Source organism: Solanum stenotomum, chromosome 12 (assembly GCF_019186545.1).
Source record: "Solanum stenotomum isolate F172 chromosome 12, ASM1918654v1, whole genome shotgun sequence".
Classification (NCBI taxonomy): Eukaryota; Viridiplantae; Streptophyta; class Magnoliopsida; order Solanales; family Solanaceae; genus Solanum; species Solanum stenotomum.
In genome coordinates this window covers 49,564,396-49,585,622 of record NC_064293.1, presented here as the reverse complement: position 1 = coordinate 49,585,622, position 21,227 = coordinate 49,564,396, and the positions used below count along the sequence as shown (strand labels likewise).

The 21,227-nt window shown below is 33.8% G+C and overlaps 3 protein-coding genes and 1 pseudogene across 4 annotated transcripts; all 4 read right to left on the bottom strand.

Moving 5' to 3' along the window:
• Positions 1 to 1,321: 1,321 nt before the first annotated feature.
• On the bottom strand, positions 1,322 to 2,029 carry LOC125848261 (uncharacterized). The gene is made up of 2 exons (XM_049528097.1): positions 1,878 to 2,029; positions 1,322 to 1,781 (listed from the first exon to the last, which is right to left on the bottom strand). Exon 2 carries the CDS (start codon positions 1,766 to 1,768, stop codon positions 1,334 to 1,336), a length of 435 nt encoding a protein of 144 aa, XP_049384054.1. The 5' UTR covers positions 1,769 to 1,781; positions 1,878 to 2,029; the 3' UTR covers positions 1,322 to 1,333.
• A 1,310-nt stretch (positions 2,030 to 3,339) lies between these two features.
• On the bottom strand, positions 3,340 to 7,711 carry LOC125848376 (E3 ubiquitin-protein ligase RGLG2-like). 2 transcript variants are annotated; one of them, XM_049528230.1, is made up of 12 exons: positions 7,474 to 7,693; positions 6,987 to 7,372; positions 5,850 to 5,934; positions 5,622 to 5,762; positions 5,407 to 5,520; positions 5,224 to 5,321; positions 4,957 to 5,036; positions 4,727 to 4,832; positions 4,506 to 4,633; positions 4,122 to 4,386; positions 3,941 to 3,997; positions 3,340 to 3,850 (listed from the first exon to the last, which is right to left on the bottom strand). In XM_049528230.1, exons 2-12 carry the CDS (start codon positions 7,287 to 7,289, stop codon positions 3,770 to 3,772), a joined length of 1,458 nt encoding a protein of 485 aa, XP_049384187.1. In that variant the 5' UTR covers positions 7,290 to 7,372; positions 7,474 to 7,693; the 3' UTR covers positions 3,340 to 3,769. The 2 variants fall into 2 exon arrangements, with proteins under 2 accessions (XP_049384187.1, XP_049384186.1); XM_049528229.1 differs by having other exon boundaries at positions 6,987 to 7,711.
• Positions 7,712 to 11,957: 4,246 nt separating this feature from the next.
• LOC125849056 (uncharacterized) lies at positions 11,958 to 14,866 on the bottom strand. Its single transcript, XM_049529053.1, has 5 exons — positions 14,508 to 14,866; positions 13,829 to 13,926; positions 13,407 to 13,718; positions 12,406 to 12,454; positions 11,958 to 12,260 (listed from the first exon to the last, which is right to left on the bottom strand). Exons 1-5 carry the CDS (start codon positions 14,762 to 14,764, stop codon positions 12,182 to 12,184), a joined length of 795 nt encoding a protein of 264 aa, XP_049385010.1. The 5' UTR covers positions 14,765 to 14,866; the 3' UTR covers positions 11,958 to 12,181.
• A 1,782-nt stretch (positions 14,867 to 16,648) lies between these two features.
• Positions 16,649 to 19,093, bottom strand: LOC125847508 (katanin p60 ATPase-containing subunit A1-like; annotated as a pseudogene).
• Positions 19,094 to 21,227: the final 2,134 nt, after the last annotated feature.

The following is a 21,227-nucleotide window of genomic DNA, read 5'->3' as shown; positions in this document are numbered from 1 at the left end:
TATGGTTATTTCAAAAGGATGGTAGAAATAGAGTTAATACCGCCTGGTAGTCTTGGCAACTCGTCACCAACAATCCCTTTTTATTGTTTAATTTTGACTCCTCCGATATCATAAAATACAACTAATTTAAATTTACATCTTAAAAATCACTAAATACGCTCATAGAAAGAAGTTAAACATAGAAATATCTATNGAGAGGAGGCAGGTTTTTCTTCCAAGCCCTGAAAACTGGCGGTGATAGGGCTTATATTGTTGTTGTTCCGTTGATATTAGTATTATTAATATGGTTATTTCAAAAGGATGGTAGAAATAGAGTTAATACCGCCTGGTAGTCTTGACAACTCGTCACCAACAATCCCTTTTTATTGTTTAATTTTGACCCTCCGATATCATAAAATTTATTGACTCAACTAATTTAAATTTACATCTTAAAAATCACTAAATACGCTCATAAAAAGAAGTTAAACATAGAAATATCTATCCATTTATCTTTTGAAAATGACTTCTTTTTTTTTTTTTTTTCGCGAGAGAGTATTAAATGCATGATGCATGTATGTAGACAGTGATTTATTTTGCTATATATGTTTTCCACTCATTTTTTGTGGTTAACAGGGGAAGCACATTCAGAAAATCACTTCATATTGAAGTTGAACAATATGCCTATTTGCGAAGTTCGACCACACAAATGAAAAGGATCAAAGAATAATGAAATTAGTACATATTGAGGTATGAAAGATCACTATCTGACTACGTTTCTTCTTTACCAAAAAAAATTGACTACGTCTCTTATGAGTTATTCTTGGAGTCCGATATTTAAGTCATCAGAGTTTTATTGATGTCACAGCAGTTAGGCAAATCTTAAATCCTTGGCTGCAGAGTGCAGCTACCACTGCCAGGCAAGCATACAGTAATTACTTTTGCCAATTCCCAACACCTACCTATCTGTGGTCCGTCGCTTATTTTAATCATCAAATCCAAAAACTTGTAATCACCATTAACATTCATCATCTGGGAAATTAACCATGGCATGTCATAATCGTTTAGTAGTATCTGTTTTCGATTTATCCTAATTAATTTGAACCTAAGTATTTTGGCACGTGGAATTCACCCAATTTATGATAAATTATATTTTTGTGTAGTAGAGATCGAAAACAACATCGAGTTAAATCGGCATCCCACACACTCCACGTATGAACTTACACCGGGTTTGTTTGTTTGTTTGTTGTAGTAGTAGAGATCAGCCAAATGCTAAGCTTTTACCATAAAATCCAAATAATCTGCCGATACTTGAAGAACAAAACGCATGCAAGGAAATTAATGGAAATGATAACTACTAATCGTAATACCTAGCGGAACCTACTGATGAGAATCCATTAGGCAGGTAATCAGCTCCGGTGACAGTTTTCAGATACAGAGATTTGGGATCTTGGGCACAAATTTTCAATGGAGTCGGAGAGACCTGCATAAACATGTAATTCCCAGCAAAAAGATCCCCAAAATGTGACTGGCTTTCCTTCAACCTCTTCAAAATTTTATCCAGTGCAGCCACGATTAATCTAGATTTTCTCCTTAAGAATTTCTTCAAGCTGGGTACCTTAATCCTCAATCGCTTCCTCAGATGCACTTTTCTGAACGAAGACGGCTTTCTCCTAAGCTGCCCAATTACCTTTTCTCTCAGGTGTATTAAATCAATATCTTCATCTTCGAAGTAGCTGCTATCTTGTTTGAGTTTCTGGTAGGGAATTCGATTGACAGCGGTGTATGCCATTTCCGAAACAGAGCTGAAAGTGAAACAAACAGAGTAGTGAGAAGGTTAGAAGAAAGTGTCAACTCATTCTCTTTAATAACATATTTAACTAGAAATCTCGAATTTAAACCTGACAGTTGAGCTTCTTCCGATATAGATTGTGAGTGTGTTCCGAGTATGATGCGATTATATGAAGAAAAATGTAAACTAGTAAAAAGAAATTATTTATGCTGTCAATGTATATCGTACCAAAAATGTAGTGATACAGCTTGTGGGGATTGTCTTTGTCATTGAGAAAATATATGGTGTGTGTTTGTCATTAACGCACAACTACATTGTGGGGTTGTAGGTATGCAGTTTGTTGCGTGCATTAAATGCAATTGAAACACCACCTAAAACGAGGCTTGTGGATAATTAAGTGGCACTTGAAGACAACTAGTCACGTCACTAAAGATGCGAAATCAAAATTTGAACGCTTAATAGTAGTGTCTTTTTAATGGGTTAATTAGCACTTGTGGGGCTAAGATTCTTTTATAACTATAAATGTATGATTATTCGTCTTTAAAGTCACATTATGGTCGGGTTTGATTGCATCATCCTTCAGAAACGGTGAGTAGTAATCCTTTTAATATCAATCATAAAATGTGATGCAAATCACAAACCTATGAAAAGAATCAAGAAAATCCAATCTAATTTCAATTTTGAAAAGAAGTTGTGGGGAAGATATTAAGTAATGGAAGAATTGTTGAAAGGGAAATTTTCTTTCTTAAAATCTAAACCAGAAAAAACAGAGGATATACAGTAGTAGTTTGTAGTACTTGTGGATGTAGTAGAAGTATTTTTGTTCTATGGACCCATGCTCCATTTTTCTTGTTACTCACTACCATTTAGTGCAAATTTAAATATTTATTGTGCAGTGCACACCCAAAGATAAAATCAATGTACATTTTACCTTTCAAAATTTTACTTATAAAATTATACCATCAATTATGTTGTAGTGAATTGTGATGCCCACACATATAGGGGGACACTTGTAATAAAAGCAAAAGAGTCGATTATTATAAAATTCACCTCGTTAAGGATACCCGGTGCTATTGTTGTAAGATTAATCATTTTAGTGTATTTAATTTCTTGATTATTTTATACTAGCTTTTAGCCTCTAGACGTTGTTGTAGCAAGGAGAGTGCCTACACTTTGTTTAGGCATGTGGGGATGTAAATAATTGAGGCGATACGGAAGGCTAAAGCTATTAAATACTACTATAGTACAATTCAAAGAGTAATTAGACAACTGATAATTTAAGCGAATAAAATGCGTCAAATTTTAAAAAAGCCTTGTAATATTCTACCTATTTCGACAACAAAAGAAATTCTACTTGAACAACATCCAATATTTGTTTTATACTTAGACTTATTGCCAATTTCATTGCTCCTTATCTTTTTATATAATAGTGTCCGACCAAAGCTATATCCACTTAATAAAATCTAAATATTCTCTTCACTTCATCGACCACCACTCCCTTATAAGCTGATAATTCCACAGAATATATGCTTACCGCTCATAAGCAACATATACCAAATAATCGTGTCCACCAAAACTTAAACAGATGGAAAGAAGAAATCACCTTCTCGCTCTTTCTTATTATATTCTTGTTCCTGAATCATATTTTTCTTCGTTTGCACATGCTCCGGTGGGAAAATAGTCGGTACATATTGACACTCTATGTATTAGGTCTAGTAGCAGCACAAGACTCTTTAAAGGACACTGCACAATAAACAGTTGATTTACAAATAATCTGATTCTAGGGATCTTGAGCTTCTATTGTTGGAAGTAAAGTAATTTGGCAAAAGCAAAACACAAACAAGAACCAAACCATGTACAGAAGGAAATCGCATCGGCACAAGGCCAAAGCCATATCCAACAAATAAAAAAATCAGCTTCATCACCATGTTTCACATCCAAACTGATCAAAAAGCATTGCAGGTTGGAGCAGGAAAAGGAATCAGGGAAAAACAAGTAAGCTCAATAGAGCTTTATTCTGGTTTGAATTGAACTTCGACATATTGGGCAATTCTCAAGCGCTCTCCCACACTCGCAACATGTCTGCATCAGGAACACGTTATTGTTAAGTCACAACAAGGTCTAATTTCCTCAAAACATCTGGCATGCTCAATGGGAGGGGAAAAAAGGTACCTGATGCCCACAGCCAAAGGCCATGTCTTTTGGGTTAGTAAGACAAATGGGGCAAACCTGCACAATGAAGGAAAACATTCATTCCAGACAACTCGCACGGTTTATTTGTAAAACCAGCAACAGAAGATCAAAAGAAACTGAATTGCAGCAGTATATAGCAAATGTGACTTTTATGGTTTACCTGATTGTCATATGTAGAACTGGGAGCAGTGTAGGGAGAACTTGGAGCAGATGGAGCAGTGTCAACTGGGCGAGCACTGTCATAATAAGAACTTGAAGTCGGCTGAAAATGTGGTGCTGCTTCGGCAGGGCTTCCATAACCGTAATACGAGCTTGCAGGCTGCTGAAAACTCGGTGGACGTGAGGTCTTTGAGCCACCGACAGAACTTGCTCCATACATAGGAGGAGGAAGAGCTACCCTATTGGGAGATTTTCCACTTTGTCCACTGCAATTAAGAAATTAGAAGATGTCATCACCTATAACTTGACAGGGGAGGTCAGGAGAGACGTATAGCAGAATGAAAACAAAGAAATACATGAATAAATAGGCAGAGTGAAATCTGACCCCAGTAAGTTAAGTTCCATCGTCGCTTTGTATTGTGAAGGAATTTCCATCAATGCTGAAAGCGCAAACTCCGTCTCCTTTCGAGATTGAGGCACATTTTTGGCCATTATCTCCGTGAAATTGACGAACTAGCAAAAGAAATTAGCAATTAAACCACATAAAAGGAAAATGTTCCTAGACAAGCAATAAGAGACACCACAATTTAGACCACCACCACCAACCTGGAAATTATCGAAGTCCCTAGCAGGAATATTATCATCAAATTCCTTCATCATATCCCAGGGCCCATCGCCAACCCCAACCAGTATAATTGACAAGGGAAACTTGCTGCACAAAATAAGACAATGCACTCTGGAATTTGAGCATAAGTATGACAAAGCAGCATGTAACAGAACTAAAAGATTTTATAAACTCGAATGCCAGTCAGCACAAGGAAACTAGAGGTAAGTACCTTGCTTGTACGATTGCATCCACCGTTTTCTGCTCCTGCGGACTTAATTGTCCACGGCCAGTATCAACACTTCTAGTTACCTGAACAGATATAGAAATAATAGTTATAATATACAGTTCTAATACACTCAAATATGACCAGCAACAACGAAATCCAACTAACTCATGCACTATGCAACTAAAGTTAAGTTAATCTGTGCCAGTGTGCTATTCGTTATTGTTCTTGTCTTGAATTTGGACAGAGATGTAGATTGATAAAACATCTTACCTGCCCATCTGCAATGATTAATAGAACATGGTACTGGCCTCCACTCTGTTCAACTATTGTCATGGCCATTTCAATGACCGGGGCGAATGATGTTGGTCCTGCAACAAAATGAGAAGGTATCTAAGTAAACTCAATCAATTACTCAGTCTAACACAGTAGAATTGGCTGTAGTAGAATTTAAACCTGCAAGCTTCAGCTGGGGGACAATTTCTCTGTAACGTGACAGAACTTCCTCAAAACCATTACAAAATCTTTCATCGGGAAAGAAATTGAATACATCTTGATCATGAGTTGATGCTATCAAAAAATTATCCACATGGAACAAAATATTAATCTCGTACTGAGCATATCTGAAAGAAAAGTTCTATGGATTAAAAAGAGAAGGCGCATAGAGTTACCATCTCCGAATCCAAAACAAGGAATCAAGTTATCCTCATCAAATGCCGCTAAGGTTTTTCCAATTATGGAAATGGCTTGCTCATATGGGTTCAAATTCTGCCCAATGTGATGTAGGCTCCGATTACCAAAAGACCTCTTACCTAGAGAGCATATGCCCACTTTAGACTATTGAAAAATATAGCATGCAACTAATCAGAGAGGCAGGAAACAGAAGAACAAAGATTAACCTGTCCATTCATTGCTCTTGGTGAAATCAATACCCACAATTAGATTCGAAGACTCCAAGCCAGCTCGTGCAAGGGCTTCAGTCACCTGATTAAAAATAAATTTGCATTTTTGTCATACATAGTTTTCATAAAAAAAAATTTATCATATATAAAAGGTGAAAAAGCATGAGCCAATGTCCTTAAAAAGGGGTCACTAAAATTTAAAAATTCTATGATTCTTACAGCGTTCACTTTTCTTGATCTGTTAAATAAGCATCTGATATTTTTTTGATAACCGAGAAATCCGCCTGTGATCCACCACCCTTTGGACCAATCATAGCCTTCTAAACTCGGTGGATAATGGGCCCGCCCCTCTACCCTTCTCCACTTAAATACCGGGCTTCGCTTTGCATGGTGTGGGGCTTGAATCTGTGACCTAAGTCACAAATCCTCCACCTTTTGCCACTCGAGCTAGGCATTGGGGGCATAAGCATCTGATATTAAGATCTACAATAATCAAAATTACACCTCTATGGAAGTAGGACAGATAAAAAGAGCAAAACTTTTCAGAGGAAGCATCTTCCTGCAGTTATCTGGTCCATCATCATTCACCCCCTTTCCCCTTCTATTTCCATATGCAATCTTATTTCCAGCATCCCCTTGAAAATAGCGTCTATGAAGTATTAGTGCTTGCACACACGTAGAAATTTATGATAATAAAAACTCCATGTATCCCATATTTGTAACCCTACTCCTAGATAGCTTTTCTTGATTCAGTTGTCAGACGCACCTTAATGGGTGAATGCAACTGCATTCAGCATAATATCCAACGTAATCCCACAAGTGGGTCTAGATAGGGTAGAGTGTACGTTAACCCTACTCTACAATAGGCTATTTTCTTAAGACCCTCAACTCAAGTAGCACATTTCAAAGCAGTTTCAAAATAGGAATATGGTAATAAATGTAGTAGCTAGGGAAAACATAATATGATAACTGAAGAAATGAAAACAACCCGTGCTAGAAGTACCAAATTATGAATTATGATGGAATGCATCACAATGTTAATAGTAAAGTCTAAAAGGGTTGGCAGAAAAATAATAGAGAATTGCTGAAAACATCCAAACTGCTTCATCTAAGTAACTTATCTCTAATCCATACCTCATCCAGGGAATTATAATTGTCTGCAATCCTCGAGTATCTCCGGTCAAGCCTTGGTCGTGGAGCATGAGCATGAGGCAGAGATTCATGTTCATGAGAAGCATAATTGTGTTGGGGCTGTGGAGGAGGATAATTCTGTTGGGATGGTGGTGGTGGCGCATAAGAAGGAACAGCCGCCTGCTGTGAGTAACTGTAACTATCTTGAGGATAAGCAGTTTGAGGATAATCGTATTGATTCCAAGAAGAAGATCGAGTCGACGAAGCTTGCCTCCAACTATCCTCTCTTGAACTCTTGCCACCCATCAAAGTCAACTTATCTACAAAATTCCCAACTCCCTTAAGCCAAAAAAAGAGAACTTTTTCTAACACAATCAATCAAAAAGGGCCTGTCAAAATCAATCAAAAAAGAAAACCCAATTGGTACACCAACAATCTGAATCTGCTATCAAGAATTACAGAAAGTGGAAAAGAGGGTTTTTATATGTACAAACAACTGAAGTTTCTAGATAGGTTCTGAATCTTGATTCTTGAATATTACTACTTCACGCGGCAGGTTAAGAAGAGAAAGGCGGCTAGCAAATTGAGACTCGTAATCATTCAAAACCGACTCAATATAGACTTTGGCACTTCTACATTATCCTTTTACAAGCTACGCTATTACGACAGCAGGATAACAGTAAGAAACAGGAGAGAAGACACGTAAACACTAAAATAATACAAACCCAAGACGTAAAATCAACCACTAACTTCCATGGAAAGTAAAAAAAAAAAAACCCAGAAAATGATTGTCAATTTAAGCAACGGGTTTCACATTATTCAATCGAAAAAGGGCAAAAATTGAAGAGTCAAAAGGGTAAATAGAGAGAGATTGAGAGGGACAAACCACATACCTTAAAAACATTGAAAAAACAGAGGATGCGTAGCAATTGGAGTTGTGGGGTTTAAAAGCTTGTGATTATTGGATTCTAATGCTGGATCGAATCGAATCTGTTTGAAAAAAAATGCAGTATATCAGAAAGGAAATACACTTTTTTTCGATAATCACAACAGTATGTGAGTAACTTTTTGAAGGCACATGGAAGTTTCGTCGTTAGGTCACGGGTGAAAAGTTGGGTATTCTTTTATTAGTGGAAAAATGATTAAAAAGTAGGTTACTTAACTTTCTTTAAATACCATCATTATCAATTAGATAGCAAGATAGGGTCCATTGGCTCTAGCACCTCTTATTTTAGTTGCCATGCTTTCTTTTGTTTTTCTTGTGCCATCTCATCCTATTTTTCATACTAATAATCCTAGAATTACTCATATAATTTCTTGTCTATTAATTTTATTTAGTAATATTTTGTTATAGATTTTTTATTTAAATTGAAGGTCTACCAGAAATAATCTATGAAAAATTATCTGGATGAGTACCTTTTTAGTAAATAATTACAGATTTTAGCGATATTTTTTATTTATTATCATTTATAGCAATACATAGTAATATTATGATAATCTACAATATGTATTAAAAGTGATTTATATATGTAATATATATATATATATATATATATATTATATAATTGTTTTAAAATGTATTATGTTTGTTTGTTAAGAGATTGATGCATTATATTAAATTGTGTGATAAATGTATTATCTATTAATAAAACTTGTATTATATGTGTTTTATAAATTTGATAATATGTGTTAAAACTGTGTTATAAATAAATTAAAAGTGATCAAGTAGAAAAAAAATTATTATTACTATAAATAATAAATATGTTCTTAATATTATATATTATCGTATAAAATATAAATAAAATTCATATACATTTTATCTTTTCAAAATTTCACTTATAAAATTACACAGATATACATTGATCGTTGTTGTTGTCCCGTCTCATCATGAAACCCGGACTACTTGTGGGGAGAAATGGTTGAAAAATCATTAGATAGGGAATATATTAAATTATTGGGACTAAATAAATGCAAGAGGTAAGTAATTTATTGGTCAGACTTATCTTTAATGCAAAGATATATCAAGACAATAATTAGATGGTCAAAGTAATCTTAAAATCTGAAAATATTGAAGGTGTGCCGTATTTAAAAGTCAAAAACTCCTATTTGCCATGAAATGTTAATTAGTCTCCTTTTATTAATTACAAAATAATGTTCATAACACCTTAACTAAAAATAGTGATGTTTGTGTCAATTTACAAATATCAATTACTCCCTCCGTCCCTATTTACTTGTCCATATTTCCTTTTTTGGTTGTCCCTATTTAGTTGTCCATTTTGACAAATCAAGAAAGGACAACAAATTTTTTCCTATTATACCCTTATTTACACTTCTTGAAAATTGTAAAAGTGTATGTTGTTTCCCTCCAATTTATTTCACTTTAATTCAAATAAGTGGTTGTAATTTTGAAGTGAAAAGTTGTCATAAGGGTAAAATTGTAACTTCACTGTGCTAATCATTGTTGCCTTAATCTGTGTGCCATTTCTAAAGTGGACAACTAAAAAGGGACGGAGGGAGTATTTTATTAAGTAATTTCTCTGTCCCTAATTACTTGTCCATTTTTCTTTTTATAGTTGTTTCCAATTACTTGTCCATTTTGACAAATCAAGAAATGATAATTTTTTTTTACCTATTATATTCTCAATTAAATGACTAATTACTTTGAAAAATGTAGAACTTTTCATCCACTTCATAATTAATAGGGGTAAAATGGTAAATTCATTATGTCATTAATTGATTTCTTAATAGGTGTGTCAATTCAAAAGTGAACAAGTAATTAGGGACAGAGGGAGTAGCATATGACTCTTGAAATATTTTAAATTCTTGATTTTTGAATATTTTCGTCCACTTCATTGATTATTAATTTAATTGGCTCGGATTTTAAAAGGTAAGTGCTAATTAGTCCCAGTGCCTTATTCATAAAGGGACTCTTTCTTTTTAGCTCTTGAATGAGTTCTTTAAATGTTTTTATTCCTTTTTTAATTAATTTGAAGTTGCTTAGACTTTGTAAATAGTGGGAAAATTTAGTATAGAAAATTAAAAAGTAGATTGAATTATGCAACTTAATTAAGTACACATTGTTGCAACAACAAAAGGTAGTTCATCCTCCCCTTGCCTTTCTTTTTGTCTTTATCTTTAAAATATGCCGTGAATTGCTCCAACCATATTCATAAAGTTTTAAGATTAAAACGTGTCATTCATGTGCTTTTTCCTTTGGTAATCATCATGTAACTTAGAGAGATTTTTAAAAAATATATATTTTCTGATAGATCATTTACACTTGCATATTTTCATGATATATTCCTAAAAAAAAAAACTATATTGATGTATATAACTTAAACAGTTTGGTTTATTTTACGCTTATATTTTCTTTCATTGTTGTTTCCTTTGCAAGTCAAATCAAAGAAGGATGTTTGATTGCAACGACTTTTGGATCTCAAGGATATGTGAAATAGAGCAGAAATTTGAGAATAAAAAACATATTTGAAGAAAATAATTGGTCAAAATTCAAAACTAATATTAAAATGCAAAAACAGTACTTGAAGTAAATCTGCAATGGTTAAAGTGTGAAAGTATTTGAGGTATGTTGTTATATCCTAGGTAACATAATGTTCTAATAAGTCATTGCACCTTATCCATAATGAGAAAAATAAATACAACAGCACTTAACTGACGTGACATTTTTAATTTTTTAGATTTTTGTTATTTAGCATAGAAGAGACCCTCGCTCACGCCATTTCCTTTCAAGTCCAAAAAATTATAACTATAATTAATTGTTAGGCAACAAGTATCCTGCTATACTAGGTTTTACAATTTTTTTTTTTATATTAGTGATATTTATAAATTAAATTCTTATAATTTTTAAGAGTAAATCTGGCAATAACAGGAAATTGCTCATCTTTTTCCTACCCCTTTTGTTTTGATTGCCTTTCCATATTTTCCCCCTTGCAAGTCAAATTAAAGAGAAAAAGAAAAAGGGAAAGATGCTTAATTGTATTATTGTATATGACTTTCGATCTCAAAGTTGTGTGAAAGAGCAGACAAGTTAAACAGTTGTTTTTGATTCTCCCCAATCATTTCCTCTTTAGTCTTAAAACCCGGCACCATCCAAGGAATAAAAGCACCAAATGTTGTTATGCTCCATCTTAATTCAGTAATTTTGATACGAAATATAAGTGTATATATATGTAAAAGTAAATTAAAAACTCGTAATTTATAGTATAATGAATTTAGTTATAAGAACCTTTAAAGTCCAACTATTAATAATTCAAATTTTGAATCTTCCTTCTTCTATTTTTTATGAATAGGCAAGAGCTTTCTGTCTATTCATATTAATAAAATTTCTAAATGGTGCCACCCTTTCTAGGACAACATCATGGTTTTGTTACGACTTTTTCAGGAAAAAAAAATTAGTACTCATATTATATATTAGTAATAATAATGACTTCAAAGTTTTGAAAAATATTCCATTTTCAATTGTAACTTGGTAGCTACGTCTCTCGTAATCTTGTAATTATAAAAAGCATATTATCTTGCCGTGCACATGATACTAATATTATGTTATCTTTCAGAGAAGGTGCTAAGCACTAAATCGGATTCATTGTTTGGTTTGAATCAATCAAATAGACTGACTCTATATATCAATTTGTCAAATACATAACACTTGCTAAATCAAATTGACATATTAAGGTAAATGTTGTTGAAAAAAACCATAATTTGTTATGTTTCATTTTTTAAATTAGACCAGGCTACATTATTTTATTTATGACAAAACTTATTCAAATCTACTCAATACCGGTGTTTGTGATTTTCGTAAGAGAAGACATAACATGTGAATAAAGAAGCCATGCTAATGTCATGTGAACTGTTTTTCTGTCCTCTTCCTATTAAAGTTTCTTTCTTTTTGAGGACAACAATATCACGGTTATAGCATGAGACTCTCCAAAAGTCACACTACACATAATATTTTTCAAGTATTCTACAATGTTGCTACTTTTAATACTAATGGTTCTTTCAATGTCTCAAAATGATAGAACGAAAATTAATCTACAAATGTGTTTTAAATATAAGAAAAGACGCTCTAAATACAAGAAATCTCTTCCTTCAGTAACACAATAATAAGCAAAATAAAGAAGCTAAAATGAAGCAAGCAAGCAAGATGATAACAAAATTTGTAATGCTTTTTCGGAGGACAAATATCATGTAGCACTGGTCTTCTTCTTTTTCTTCCTTGAGGCAAAGCTACTGGGTCCAATCTCAAGGGACATGCGTTTTGCCCTGCCACAAAACAAAAAATTGATCTTCACATGTTAAATTTAAATGTTTACCCAGTTTGTGCATATAATTTTTAAATATAGAGGGGAAGGGCATGGTGGTCAATACAAAACGTGTGGCAGGAGGCATCAAAACAGAGTAACCATACCGCTTAGAAAGCTCTCCGGCGTCATGGTTATCCTCTTCAGTTCCTCCATCTGATCACAGAAAATGTAGTAAGATTTTTCATGCATTCACCAAATCAAATTCAATAGGCACTGATACTGACAAACACACACCCAAGCCGCCTAGCTGTTAACTGAAACCTCAATACCATATATATGCTTATTGAATTCACAGAGCTTTATATCATATGCAGTATGGCCTTATATATTTTGTTCTAACAATTGGCTTTAGAGAAGAAAACAGGATGACTTCTTCATGAAATATATATATGAGAAGGAGAAAAAGGAATGACTTTTCTCACATTGGAAGGCAAATATTTATCAAACACCTCTGAAAGTAGATAAAAGAGCTAATGTTGAGCTCCATCAGATTTATGTTTATAATATTCAAGGAGCATGCATTGCAATTCACTAGCCATGAAGTATGAAACAAATATATTTAGCACAGAAAAAGCAGAGACAGATAGCACATTCAATTCACAGGTTTGATTGTGCAAGAACAGTGTTAAGCTGCCCTACCATCGCCAAATTTGCATGCAGTGTAGGCATTTATGTATCTATCTTACATACAGCCTAAGGTAGGGACAAGACTGCGTACGCACCACCCTCTCCAGACCTCACTTGTGGAATTATACTAGGCATGTAACAGAGGTGACTCTAGGATTTTTCGAATATGGGTGCACCAAGAAAAATGTATTAAGTGGGAATTGATCCGGAGTCCTCAAGGTCAAAAGCTCAACATTTAACCATGTGGACCAACTAAACTTTTTATAGTACGGGTACCAGAATATAATATTATACAAATGTTAGAAAATATATACATAAAATATCTAATTTTACGAGGAGACCTCGGGTTCCGCTGCCCTATTTTTTGCCTCTAAATTCGCCACTGGGTATGTTGTTGTTGTTATCTAACATACAAAGATATACGTGGGATTTTTGGCAATTTCCACCCTTAAAGTTTACGATTACTAATAACACATACCTTGCCCAATAGCATCTTCTTCTTCTTCTTCTTCTGATTCCGAACCAGATCCCCATCGATCACCTCCATCATCATTGTCCCAGCGAGCACCAACTGGAGGCATCCAAAACTCATCATCATCTTCTGAGCCACTGTTCTTTCCAGAAGAATCCCTTATTTCGGATATAACCTTGCTAGCATCTTCTATTTCTTTCTTTTTGTTTTTCTTTTTGTCCCGACGATTAGCTTTGCTATCCGTCTTCTTAGCCACTTCATTTTCTACTTGCTTTTCTAGCCCTCCATTTTCCATTTCAGTTTCAGTTTCCTTTTTCTCTGTTCAAAGTAGTGCATGTATCATAAGTGGTACTCAGTAGAATGCACAAGAACATAATATACATACACAAACCTTCCAATAAACAAGTAACTGGGGGCTCATAACAAACCTAACATTCTGAGAAACCGTTTTCCACTCATGTGTTTCCATATGTGCTCCTCAGACTTATTAACTGTATCTCCTGTTAATTTACATATCAACTTTGACCTGCACGAGTTGCATACCAAATTACACTAGAGATTAAATTAGCAGAAGAACAATAGGAAAGTAGGCATATATCAAATTTTCCTCCATAATTTCCAACAAATTTTGCTCCTAGCATGCAACAAATGATCAATTTCTGTGTTGTACATCAAAGATTGCTACAACTTTTCACAATTCAAACGAACATGTCTTACTAAGGTCTTAAGCTGTATATATGCTTTAAATTGAATTTCCAATGTTCAAGGTGTATATCCCATTATAATAATTAGAATGATGAGCCTGTGGATTTTTCAGGCAAAAGGAAATAAAAGGGGTAGCCGGGTGCACTAAACCCCTGCTGTGTTACTTTATATTTATAAACTCTTCCCCCGAGTGCAATACGTATATTGTTCTAATGCCAAAGGTTGAGAGAGAACAACAAAGTATGGCTGTTTCTTGTGCAATCTTACTCAATAGTTCCAAATTAACTATTTTTTCCCTGGATATATTCCCAACTACATTACTACTTGAAAAAAATACATTGACTCTAGCAGTGAATTAGCGTTTGCATATAAAACCCTAGTAGAAGAATTAAGGACAATTACCGATTGAGAGGATCTTGGTTAAACATATTGAGAGGAGGTTTATTCTTAGAAAGAGCAGCATCAATTAGACCCAAGCGGCAGTGCTTGCTGTGGGCATAAGAGTCCCTAGCGTGTTCCGGCAGCTCATGCCCTGTTTGAACGCATTTGAAGCGGCCATTCTCTAATTTTTTGAAAGTCGGATTGCCCAGAAGCTTGTAACCTTCTTTTCCAGTGGATCCATCTCCTTCTTCTCCTACTCCACTTGCTTTCTTCCCCATAGCTTTCTTAGCGGAAGCTCGCAGAGTTGAGTTGAGTTTCCGTTAGGGCAAAGCAGACGGTTTAACTATACCCAAATTCTTTTTGAACCCCCACTAGAATAAGAAATAGGAAATATAGTCCCTTTGCTTTTCCAAATTTTGTTTTAGTTCTTTCTGTTATAAAATAAAGTATTAGAAATTAAATACTCCATCCGTCTCATTTTATGTGAGGTAGTTTGACTCAGTACAAAGTTTAAGAAAGAAATGAAAACTTTTAAAATTTGTGGTCCAAAATAAATTATAGAAATTTGTGTGACTGTAAATTATTTTATTAAGACATTTTATAGTTAAATTGTTACTTAATATAGAAATGTGTCATTCTTTTTTTAATTGACTAAAAAGAAAAGTAAGTCACATAAATTGAGACATAGGGAGTAACAAAGAAATGGAGAGAAAGAGTAGTAATGTTTTCCTTCCAATATTTCAATGCATTTATGTCTACATATAAGATGAGTATATATATGAAAGTAAAAGTATATCTCTAATCCTTCAAAGTCATGAAAAATCTCTAAAGTTATAAAGTGTGAATTTGCTACGTGACATCCACATTTCATTATTTACAACACTTTCATATTTTTTTATTTTTGCATAGAAAAATAAGGAGATGACAGTTTCTTTCTTTTCTATCAGCAACAAAAGCTTTTATATATCCGTCATTCCATTTTATAAGATACACTTTTCTATTTTCTCAACATATTTCAACAAAACAAAGTGAACATATGATGCTCCTTTAAAGATAGGATAGTCTTTTTTGTAGTAGTAACTGTAAATGAGTCAATAAGCAGTGACATTAAAGAGATAGTGAGACTTGCCATAATTTCAAAATTAGATTAACTTTCTTTCATTCTTGTTATGAAAAGTGAAATGAATTATTTCGCATCTCGTGGTGCTTACGCCACTTGATTGTCGAAGTTCTATCCAAGCATTTCATCCGAAAACTTGTATAGAAAGATTTCTAGCGGCACATCAATTCTTCTATACCAACTTAGTTGTTTGACTCTATTATTGACGTGACAATCAGCTATGTTTGCTCAACCCAATTTTGACCATATGTTTATATGACAATAATATGACATGTTTAACTCCACAACGTTCTAAGCTTATTTTTAACATGTTATGTATATTTAGCTTGTGTATAAAAACAAAATCATTGTTTATTAATTTCATATCTAGTCAAATACAATCATATACTAAATGATCAAAGATAGAAGCTAGCGGATGTTGAATCCGTGAAAAAGCTTTGCCATGAACACTTCTCTTGAAAGTTTTATTGACGATTCTAGCTTGTTTCATCAAACATTTAAAATTAGCTTATTTTGAAAAGTATTTTTGGTGAAAAGCAATTTGTCTTTTACATAATAATTAGTGTTTGATCAAACTTTTTAAAAGTGGTCTAAGTGTATTTTTCAAAAAGGTTCTTGTAGGGAAAAAAAAGCTTTTTTAGCTTCTGAAAAACAACTTTTTCTGCTCTCCGAAAATTCTCTCTCCCAAAATATTGGTCAAACACATTGCATTTTAAAAATATGCACTTTTTAGAAAGAGAAAAAAAAGTATAATACTTTTAAGAAAAAACAAACTTGGTCAAACATGCTAAAAATCACGTGCAAATTGAAACCATATCATGCCACATTAGGGGGACAAAATTAGCCCACCAAAATTACATACTGAGTTGCTGGAATAACGTAAAACACTTCAGCGGAAAAAAAACCATATAAAGATAGAACAGAACAGATGATATGTGGCATATATACTGGCATCTGACCATTGTCAAACATAGTATCAGACCAAAAACAAAAAAAAACTAGTTAACCTACATTAGCAATTTTTAAGCGTTGTGCTGATTTTCTATGTTGATCCAAATTCTGAAAACCATTTCTGATGTCGTTCAATGAAACTGTGGGTTGTATCTTCTTTAAAGCTTCTACAAAGTCATCCATCGTAGCTGGAATTTCCAAAATCTCAGCCTCGGACATGTTCTTAATCTCATCTGGATTTTTCCCTACATCTCATGCCATTTAAAGAAGCATCTCTGCAGATATTTGTTAGATCGTCTCCACTTTAAGTTTATCCTTATAAGCTCCTTTCGGCTCTTAAAATCAGGAAGCGGGATGTAAATCCTCTTTTCTTGCCTTGCCGCCTCCTACAGTAGTACAGTGAATCACCAATTAGCCAAGATCCAGAGACACAAATCAGAGGGAAACAAAAGAAAGCTAATATTGACTAGGAAACTTAATCTTAGTGCCTCATCAAGATCCCAGGGGAAATTTGTCGCTGCCTGCAAAACTGTCACAGATTTGCCTGCAGTGGAGTTGTTTAACCCATCGATCTGAACTAGAAGTTCAGACTTCACTCTTCGGGACACGTCATGCTCTCCAGAAGCCCTAAGAAGAAGGTTCAGAGTTGATAAAACATTTATATGTGACCTGATAAGATAATAACTAACATGCTATAGATATGATCTTAACAAATATCAGTTTAAAGTCACTACGACCTCCAATTGCACTGCTCAGACGCGTTAATTGGAAGTCGAAAAACATATACATGCCAGTATGTATGGATGTCATTATCAGTTCATCAGTGCAGACTAAGCTGCTCAAATGAAACTAAAGTATATATGATTCAGTTTTGATAAAACATACAGTCTCTAATTTTCTTCCTACTAGGTATTCTTCTAAGGTTTCAAATTAATTTTTAACTTTCTCTGTTCTCTGAAGCTCCTATGTAAAGCTTTGAACTAGTAGAGACACATCACTTATTTACTCTGTAAAAGGCAAGAACGTCATGAAACTAATATACGGTTCATCTCCAATCAAGTTCTAATAGATGATTGAAGTTTAGTTACTAGGACGTGTAGACCCGTAACATATATCTAGGCCTAGAAGCTTTAGCACATATAGTGATGAAAACAAACCTTACACAACAGGAAGACAGTGAGAAATATCCTCAGTTGTCACGTGTATATGTAATCACTTTAGAAAGTAACAGATTACTTACCCTCTGGCATTGCAGAGAGAATCAATTTCATCAATGAAAACTGTACTTGGAGCCCGAGCACGGGCAAGGTCAAACAAGCACCGTACCAATCGTTCACTCTCACCGTACCATTTTGCACACAGCGAAGAACAAGTAACACTCAGAAATGTTGTCCCACACTCTGTAGCAACAGCTTTGGCCAAGAGAGTTTTTCCTGTGCCAGGAGGACCAAACATAAGAACTCCTCTCCAAGGTCTCCTGATTCCCTGCAAGTAACATCGAATATGTGAACTTTCTAGAAGTTTCATAATAAGTATTCGTTACTCTTTTATTAATGTGCCATGTAGTTAGTAGTTACAACATGTGCATAGCTGCAACTCAAAAACTTATAAATCAGCAAGAAATTGCAACTTCCTATTCGATCAAATTGTACCCTCGTTATGTGACGACAAATATATGAGCCTATTCAGGTTTCAATAGAAAAAAACTATTACCAACTTATTTTCTTAATTAAGTGCTGAGGAGCATATCCACCTCTGATGAACAGTTGTGGTTGGATGGCGGAAGTCATTTTCCTCTAGCTCTGGCAAAAACATTTTTTCAGGAAAACAGATTCCTAGAAAATGTTTTCAGTGTTTCATTTGATTTTCTCTAAAATATATACGAAAAATAGTAATAGGAAAAATAATAATACTAGCGAATTCAGAAGTATTTTGATGAAAAATTGTAATTAGTAAAAGATTAAATAATAAAGTATAAATGTTATTTCGAGCAACTTCTCTCCCCACCCCCGAACACCAGAAACTAATGAAAGATATTTTCCTAAAATATAACTTCCGTTTTACCAAACACACACTCATCATTTTGTATTTTGTAGTATTCTTATATTCAGAATCAACTATCAGCAGTACCTGGAAATATTTAGGCATCCACAGTGGGAGTACCACTGCTTCCTGTAAAAGCTTCTTTGCCTCATTTAGTCCTGCAACATCATCCCATCCCACCCCTGGATTAGTATCCAAGATTTCCTTTTCGATAGTAGCAGCCAGTTGAGGATCAGGCCCTTTATACTCTCCTTTTGACTTAACACCTTCTACAGCGTTTTGATAGTTGTGAAGAAAGACGCTAAGAATATTATAAATAACTTAAAAGTCTCAGCTTAATAAAAATAGAGTAAAGTTAAATTTAAGTAAACTACGAATTCAGAATCCAACGTTAGTACCAAAAGATTATGTATAACCAGTAATTAAATTCAGCTTTATCCTCCCCACTGACTTTTTCTTGGATGCAGCTAAGTGAAGGTGTGTTGCACACCATCGCTACAGTCAACTTCACATATGGTTAATGAATTTTATTTACTATAACAGTTAAGTCTACCTTCCATATAAAATCTCATCTATAGTCAATTTGGCCTCATAGAGTGAAGATTAAAGATCATTTACAATAAGAGTTTGGTAAAATATCTTGTCTTGTCATTTATGTCTAGATCAACATTATCAAAATGTTGTCAAATAGTATTAAAGGCAGTTGAGGTATTTGTACCAATTGTTGCACCGTGTTTCTGTAATTATTCACCTCCCCAGCAATGTTGATAGTTCCTCCCTATAGGAAGATGACATTTTTTAACAAACAACAAATACAATTCAAGTGAAGGTGAAAGATTATTTAAGATTGGAGTTGTGTGAAATACTTGCCTGAACTTGATGTGTCGTTTTCTTCTTCTCTATTGTCTTTGTGGGTGATAGACCGACCCTCTTTGAACGCTACCACAAATATATATAAAGTAAGTGAATATTAATTTGTTGTGATTAAAGGCTTGAGACTCAAGGAATTATATATACCTGCTGAATTGCATTAGTTTTTTCTTGCTGGAATTGGAGGGTGTTGAGGTGTGCTGATAAATTTCGCTGAAGCCAGTATAGCATAGGTCTTTATAACCAACTAGCTAGCTATAGGGTAGAGGAGTAACTACTGTAGAGGTAGTCTGAAAGGGTGCCCGGAATCCTTTTAATATTGTTATTCAATTCGGGTTCTACAGCCATCATCCACGCCTCAGGCAGAGATGCCCATCTTTATTACTGTCGAATCTATTGAAGATTCTCTTTATCTTCTCCTCTCTGCACTGCACATCACATGCACATCTTTTTCTTCTTCAAAATAACGCTCTATATAGTTAAGGGTTCAGGGAAGAAGAAAAGGGTTTTGCTACTTAATTTTTGGGTACTCATTCAACTTTATATAAGTTTATACCTATGCCAAATTATATCTATAATTAACTAAAATAAGGAGTCTCAGTGTCACACAAAGATTTTTTTTAAAAAAAAGGTGTTTCAGGCCGCCATGGTTAAGCTTCCATCTTTCCAGGGAGAAGGATTCTTCTCTAAGATTTGCTTAATTCCCTTTTCATTTCTTTTAGTGTTTTTTTTCTTATATTATAAAATTTTCAATAAGTGAGTTTTCTATTTCTTGTTATAGTGATTCAAGGGCACTGTCAGTTGGTTGAAGATGTAATATTACCAATATATTTTTATAGATAACTAGATATGTGAGAATGATCTAAAATGTTATGGAAACATATGAGTTATTTTAAAGTTCTAGATTAAATATTTAGAGGTTATGAATATGAAAATATGAGAGTTAATATTAAATTTCTTTATTTATCTTAAAGGATAATACTTTATCCACGTAAATTATATTATTTACGGACGGAAAAAGTTATGAGAAGAAAAGTTGACTAATTTATATAGAGATTTTTGGATTTTTTAAAATTATTATTAATTTATTATTATATATAGAGTCTAGAGATAATAAATATTATTAAATTAGATATTTTAATTAGAGATTAATCTAAGGAAGTGCAAAAGTCATTAACATGTTAATTAAAATGATACTATTTAATATTTTAATTAAATAGTTAAATGTTTTATAACATTTTAATTTATATTAATAGGGGTAACTTTTAACATTTTTTGTTCCCACTTATAGCAATATATATGATATATGATATGATGATGATATGATATTTGATTGGTATATAATTTTATTTAGAATTGAATCGCGATAATTTGATCAAATTGGACCAACTTATTTAAGGGGGTGAAATCTACCCTTGGCAAACGAACAAACTAGACTATAATTTGTGATTGAATTAAAATTAGAGAAGACTCAGCAATCAAAATTTTCAATATGACTTTAGATTGATATTGTCTCGATATAACTATAGGCGCTCTAAATTGGATAACTCGCGGGATCTCTTCCGTGAAACAAATGACTTTACAACAAAACACTCTCCTAATTGCCCACGTGTAGATCAATAGTAAGCCTCAAATCTAACACCAACCTGCCCTAATCAACCTCCAGTTCAATGCTAGAGCTTAATCATGTGCTACTAAATAGTCATTCAGAACTAGCGTGTAGACATTTCACATTAGGACATGATCTTGATTTTTGA